The following is a 7,713-nucleotide window of genomic DNA, read 5'->3' on the forward strand; positions in this document are numbered from 1 at the left end:
TTGTTGTACTCATCTTCATAGAGATGTTTATTGACTGACAGTAGCTATACACACAGTAAATACACGATGTACACATTGTTTTATCACATTCCTCTTTTACAATTGTAGTCTGGGTCTTATGGATTTAACATTTTAAATTTTGAATGAATTTACATTTTAACTGTACCTGAATCCATTATATTCTAGGCGAAATTTAACTGACAGATAATGGCAATTAACATGTCAAAGATGTTTGAGGTAAAATTTCCAAGATTAAGGCATGACATTTTCTGAGAGAAAAAAAGCAATAACCAACAAGTGTTTTACCCCTTCACTGCTAGAATTGTGTGAAATGAAAATTCACTTATAACTTTTACTGGAAGAAAAAAAAAGACCTTCTGGTTGTGTAAACGAAAGATAACACTTTATTAAGCTTTATAAACAGAAACAGTTTAGCAAAGTTTCATCGTGTCCCAGTGCTTATGATCGATGATCTCACAGTGCACAGAAGGTACAGTATATGGGCTTTGTTCACAAATATGGCAGAGAGAGAGAGAGCGGTCATACAGTAATGAAACAGGTGAGTAGCTGTAAGTTCAGGCTGTGCAGAGAAGCAATTGCTTTAGTAACCTCCATGAAGTTTGCAACCCATATGTATAATCATTACCAAATCTATACCATTTGTTTGTGCTGTGTTTGTGCTGATTTGTGCTGGTTCGGTGTTTGAGATTTTAGACATTATTTTTTTGACGTGTGACGTCACTCTCCACCCCATATCATCCAAATCGTGTCTTTCATCTGTGCTCGATTTGTGCTGATTTGTGCCATTAAAATTAATCTCGTATCTATTTCCCTTCCTTAGAAATAACAACTTGTATTCAGGAGCAGTGACGTCACTCTCCACCCCATGAAGTCCAAATTAAAAGTGTACATCTCAACCGCTGAATGGGTTATGTATGAGTAAGTCTCACAAAAACTATCAAGAAAATGTCTCGGCCATATTTTCACCCCAAAATTAAAAGAAAAAATATTCTTAACAGTCATTTATTGCTACATTTAATGACATTTTAAACATGAAATAAATATGATTTATTAATGCACAATTTTATTGTTAAATATAATGACATTTGTAAACATGAATTAAATAAACACATTTAAATGTGTCTTTTTATTTGTCCATTTATACATTTATTTATTTATTTATTTGTAGACTTATTTATTCAAGTTATTCGTTTTTATTTTAAAATTAATAGATTGATAATTTATTCATTAATTCTGTTTTAATTGGCACTCCTGGGCTTCAGCTGATATGGATTGACAAATGGTAAAAGAAAAGGTAAAGTCAAACAATAAAGAAAAGTAATTGGAAAACGGATGAAGAAAAGCAATTGCCAAATACTTTTTAAAATGAAATTTAAAAGGTGCATTTAAAAATCACTTATTAATGTGCTGTTTTATTGCTAAATATAAGGACATTTTAAAACATGAATTAAATAAACACATTTAAATGTGTCTATTTATTTGTTCATTTATAAATTCACATTTTTATTTTCACATTAATAGATTGATAATTTATTCCTTTATTCTTTTGTAAATGGCACTCCTGGGCTTCCATACTGTACTCCATGTGGCATGTTAAAATAAAACCCTGACACCTGGGCACAAAGGGAAGCCACATCCACTGAGCACCCAGCAAATCAATCTGTCTCACAGAGGGATGCACCTGTGTCCTTTTCCGAAGACCTCTGTTGTTTGTTTCTCTCTGTCTGAGAGGCATGGATTCCTTACTTTGATGTCTTATGATACACTGCATGACCACAATCTTGGTGCAAAGCATCACTTGCCTTTTTCCAGCAGAAATTTTCTCCATTTGTGCCCTGTCATGGATTGAAAAAAGCAGCATGAAGCAGCAAATCACCCTGTGACGTTTTTATTATGAGCATGTAGCCTGCTTAAAGGTGCGCTCAGTAAGTTTATGTCTATGTTGCCCTGGTTGCGTCTTGGACTTATACTGACACCTAGTGGTGTGGATGCAGCATTTGGATAGTCCAACGGGGCCTTGGACATAACCCCACCCCTGCAACAAACATGTCAGCCCCCTTTGAGGTGACCCACTCCATTTATTGTTTTCCTTATAAGGAGAGTTTTACTACCCCCAATAATTCATTGTAATTCTGAAACATATGTATAAAATAATGAGCACTCACATGATATGAAGACTCCAGTCATACCAGTAACCTTATAAAGGGCCCCTTCATGGGGGCTGCCCCATGTTTGGATAACATGACCAGTCAAATTCTTGTTAATCTCAGTAACCGTCCTGTTATTGGACACTTTCAGTCATGGGTTAAATGAATTATGGCTGACTTTGAATAATGAATTTCTACAATGCCATCGGTAACTGAAAACCAAAAATTACCAAGTGCACCTTTAAGATGAGCTGACTTTCACCATATTGTGGTAACATCTGGATCTTTAAAAAAAGATTAAAATCCATTAAGTACGGTTTTACAGCCTCAGAGGGATTTGTGTTTGTATGTTGCATGCTACTCTCTCAATATCAATCACACACCTAGCAGACAAAGATAGCTTACCAATTTACTGCATATCGTATTTTTTATACATTTGACTATCGTGTTTTACATATCATGGCTTTTTTTAACATCATACAAATCAATATGCTTTTCTATTTTACTGTAAAACAACAGTACTAACATAGGATACTGAGAAAAATATCTATTTCCTGATGGGCCAATGACATCCTTTATGACATATGAAGATAAACGATATCCGAAGGCTATCTGCATGCAAATTAAACTGATGAGTTTACCAGATTAACCCAAGGGAAACACAAACATGAGCATACTGTTCCATAGCTGACAATCAGACTATCCATCAAAATAATTTCAATGATGAAACATGCCATCAGCCTGCCAATATCCCAGCACCCATTCCTAACTCTGCAAGAATACAGCTTGTAATATGACAATATTCTGCAGATTTATCTTCAAGTTGCCCTCCTATAGACTGGAGAATGTTTACAGATTAGAGATGAAATACAACTACAGGTGCTGCTATTATGGCAGTTTATCCCCATGAATGGAGATGGCAAATATGTTTCGGTGAGTGCTGCCATCTGTTGATACAACTATATCTCTGCACAAATTTTATTAAAAGGACAGTGAATTAAAAAGTCTGAGTCCGTTTGTAAAATGCTTCTATTTTGCATCCTTCTAATTTAATACAGATTTTTCCTTTATATGATCAGAATAAGAATTTAAGTGAAAAGTTGAATTAAAAAATGAATATGAATTTCTTAGTATTTGGTAATAAACTAAGTTTGTGTAAAACTAGATGAGCCATGTTATTCTTGCATGATTTAGGAAGGGAACACTTTGTGCGCTTCAACAGAAGCAAAAAATCAGTCCTTTTGTACAAAAGAGTTGGCATGGTCAATGTCACAAATTTTCTTTATTAGTGAAACAGAAACAGTGAACAATCTTGAATATATATATATATATATATATATATATATACACACACACACACTACCGGTCAAAGGTTTTGAAACACTTACTCATTCATTATTATAACTGTTTTTCACATTTTAGAATAATAGTAAAGTCATCAAAACTATGGAATAACATAAATGGAACTATGAGAATTATGTTGTGACTAAACAAAATCCAAAATAAATCAAAACTGTGTTATATTTTAGCATCTTCAAAGTAGTCACCCTTTGCCTAGAATTTGCAGAAATGTACTCTTGACATTTTCTCAAACAACTTCTTGAGGTATCACCCTGGGATGATTTTAAAACAGTATTGAAGGAGTTCCCATCTATGTTGGGCACTTATTGGCTGCTTTTCTTTATTATTTGGTCCATGTCATCAATTAAAAAATAAAACAATTAAATTTTAGTTTTATAATGAAATAAATTCATATGGTGGCACAATTATATTTTTGTCTATAAAACTAATTTCAAACATTTAAGCATACGCCTTCAGATCAAAAGATTTTTAAGATCATGAGAAACTTTTCTGGCAAGTGTTTCAAAACTTTTGACAGGTAGAGAGAGAGAGAGAGAGAGAGAGAGTGAGAGTGTGTGTGTGTATATATATAACAATAATAAACTATTTTAAAAAGTTTAAATTACACATATATATACAGGTGCATCTCAATAAAATAGAATGTCGTGGAAAAGTTCATTTATTTCAGTAATTCAACTCAAATTGTGAAACTCGTGTATTAAATAAATTCAATGCACACAGACTGAAGTAGTTTAAGTCTTTGGTTCTTTTAATTGTGATGATTTTGGCTCACATTTAACAAAAACCCACCAATTCACTATCTCAAAAAATTAGAATATGGTGACATGCCAATCAGCTAATCAACTCAAAACACCTGCAAAGGTTTCCTGAGCCTTCAAAATGGTCTCTCAGTTTGGTTCACTAGGCTACACAATCATGGGGAAGACTGCTGATCTGACAGTTGTCCAGAAGACAATCATTGACACCCTTCACAAGGAGGGTAAGCCACAAACATTCATTGCCAAAGAAGCTGGCTGTTCACAGAGTGCTGTATCCAAGCATGTTAACAGAAAGTTGAGTGGAAGGAAAAAGTGTGGAAGAAAAAGATGCACAACCAACCGAGAGAACCGCAGCCTTATGATTGTCAAGCAAAATCGATTCAAGAATTTGAGTGAACTTCACAAGGAATGGACTGAGGCTTGGGTCAAGGCATCAAGAGCCACCACACACAGACGTTTCAAGGAATTTGGCTATAGTTGTCGTATTCCTCTTGTTAAGCCAGTCCTGAACCACAGACAACGTCAGAGGCGTCTTACCTGGGCTAAGGAGAAGAACTGGACTGTTGCCCAGTGGTCCAAAGTCCTCTTTTCAGATGAGAGCAAGTTTTGTATTTCATTTGGAAACCAAGGTCCTAGAGTCTGGAGGAAGGGTGGAGAAGCTCATAGCCCAAGTTGCTTGAAGTCCAGTGTTAAGTTTCCACAGTCTGTGATGATTTGGGGTGCAATGTCATCTGCTGGTGTTGGTCCATTGTGTTTTTTGAAAACCAAAGTCACTGCACCCGTTTACCAAGAGATTTTGGAGCACTTCAGGCTTCCTTCTGCTGACCAGCATTTTAAAGATGCTGATTTCATTTTCCAGCAGGATTTGGCACCTGCCCACACTGCCAAAAGCACCAAAAGTTGGTTAAATGACCATGGTGTTGGTGTGCTTGACTGGCCAGCAAACTCACCAGACCTGAACCCCATAGAGAATCTATGGTGTATTGTCAAGAGGAAAATGAGAAACAAGAGACTAAAAAATGCAGATGAGCTGAAGGCCACTGTCAAAGAAACCTGGGCTTCCATACCACCTCAGCAGTGCCACAAACTGATCACCTCCATGCCACGCCGAATTGAGGCAGTAATTAAAGCAAAAGGAGCCCCTACCAAGTATTGAGTACATATACAGTAAATGAACATACTTTCCAGAAGGCCAACAATTCACTAAAAATGTTTTTTTTATTGGTCTTATGATGTATTCTAATTTTTTGAGATAGTGAATTGGTGGGTTTTTGTTAAATGTGAGCCAAAATCATCACAATTAAAAGAACCAAAGACTTAAACTACTTCAGTCTGTGTGCATTGAATTTATTTAATACACGAGTTTCACAATTTGAGTTGAATTACTGAAATAAATGAACTTTTCCACGACATTCTAATTTATTGAGATGCACCTGTATATATATATATATAAACATTTATGCATTTCCATTTCATAAAAAATCCATTAAATTAAAATGAGTAATCTTTTAATTAAATTAAAAATATATATTATTAATTTAATTTAGTTAAAAATTACACAATTCAATTTGATCAAATGCGTAAATCTTAAAAATAGACTAAAATATTTTTTAGTGTATACTTAATCTCAGATTTTAGTGGACTCACTTTTAAACCCTATTGTATTTAATATTAAATTATTTTGGATATGTTTGCTTATGAAAATACTTATTTTCTAAAGCAAAACAATTGAGAAAAAAAAAAAACTATCCAATTAGATAAAAAATGTTAGCCTATTTCAAATTCACAATCAATTTATTAACAATTTATTAACTATGTTTCTACTTCTTAACAGATAACGGTTTAATTTGGACCCAAGTAAGACAAGCAATGAAAGAGTGGAATAATTAAAATGTAATTATATCAAATTCAAAAATGATCTGCTTTTTTCCTAAAACAGAATATATACCATTACATATGTAACCATTTTTGCTTACAAATAACCAGCTGATAAAAAACATTTAGTCCGCAATTACATAAAATCAACAATTCAGTGAATCAGTGTCTATAGTAGGAATCTATAGCATGTGCAGTACTGAACACCTGAGAGTTTGATTCCAGATTCATTGGTCTATTAGTTGCAAGTTTTGTAAAGTTTAAATGTGCTTATCAATATCTACTGACTGGGCTCAAAGTGGAACATCTTCAGCAAATACAGGCATTTTCTTTTCTGCTAGAAAACAGTAAAGCACTGTTTAGTCCAAACACTGTATAATCCAAACACAGCATGTCCCCTGAGAAGAATAAAAATGTCTTTATTAGCTATCAAACTTTTTAGTTGTGCATGAGTCCAAAAATGATCATGATCCTGTGGATTGAGGCTGAGAATGTGAGGACGTTTGGAGGACATGTGTATTGAGACTATAAATATGATTAAGGTCATACTTAAAATTGAACACTGAAAAACAAAAACAAAACAAAACAAAAAAACACTAATTTCACAATGTACACATATGCCTGTCAACAGAATTCGAGTAAAAAAACATAAGATGTACGACATACGATCAGACAAGGAATAGTAGTGATTTCTTAAATGCACCTTCTGTGTGTTTGTGCCACATATAAAAAAAAGTCCTTCAGTGATTTTCTGTGGCCCATATTCAACAAACAAATGTTTGATTTTGCTATTAGTCAGTTTCATGCTTGCCAGTGAGATCCGTTCTGAGTTTCACAATCGAACACCCACTTTTCTTGGAAGGCCATATGTCAGTTGAACAGCAATGTGACAGAGCGTCTTCAAGCCCCGTAGGTAAAAGGTTTTGCAAGCTTGATTGTGCAACACCACCAGTATATTCCAATGAGGAACTAAGTGATGGTTTGGCTTCAGAGCAACAGGTGTATGAAGGAAGTCCTGAAGCTTGCTGAAGCTGAGTGCTCTGAGAGTGGTCTGAGGAGGGGCAAAGGAAGGCAGACAGTGGGCAGTCTGGAGAGGAATATTTGGCCAGTACCTGAAGCTGTTCGGGTCTAAGGGCAGCTTCAGCACAGACCCTCTCATACAGGCCTGAGTAAGTCTGCCAGGCCTTCACCTTCATCTGATTCAACTGCATCCTCTCAGCTGTGAGCTTCTCTCGCTCACTCCTCTGCAGAGTACATGTACATGTAAGAGAGAAACAACATATACATCATTCAGTCAGTTACACTGGGAAGACAGACTCTGGAATGAACATTGACAAAATTTGACAAAGCAAGAATAACAAATTATTATAAATAGCTGAATAACGTAATAGCTGAAATTTCAATTGGCTATGAGCACTATTAAACTTAATCCACAAATTGCAGCTAAAGGTAAAAGCTTTTAACTGGAATAAGATATTTGACAGATTCAACCAGTGTACATCTTAACTGCTGAAAGGGTTATGTATGAGTAAGTCTCACAAAAACTATAA

General features: G+C 34.9%; 1 protein-coding gene across 3 annotated transcripts in view; it reads right to left on the reverse strand.

The window, feature by feature from the left end:
• Positions 1-6,060: 6,060 nt before the first annotated feature.
• The window catches only part of LOC127432863 (transcription regulator protein BACH1-like), an 11,796-nt gene continuing 10,143 nt past the window's right edge, over positions 6,061-7,713 (reverse strand). For all 3 annotated transcript variants that reach the window (XM_051684343.1, XM_051684344.1, XM_051684342.1), the window contains one exon: positions 6,061-7,407. In XM_051684343.1, the coding sequence (XP_051540303.1) occupies positions 6,955-7,407 (453 nt within the window). In that variant the 3' untranslated portion in view covers positions 6,061-6,954. The remainder of the gene's footprint in view (positions 7,408-7,713) is intronic.

Source organism: Myxocyprinus asiaticus, chromosome 42 (assembly GCF_019703515.2).
Source record: "Myxocyprinus asiaticus isolate MX2 ecotype Aquarium Trade chromosome 42, UBuf_Myxa_2, whole genome shotgun sequence".
NCBI classification, from domain to species: Eukaryota; Metazoa; Chordata; class Actinopteri; order Cypriniformes; family Catostomidae; genus Myxocyprinus; species Myxocyprinus asiaticus.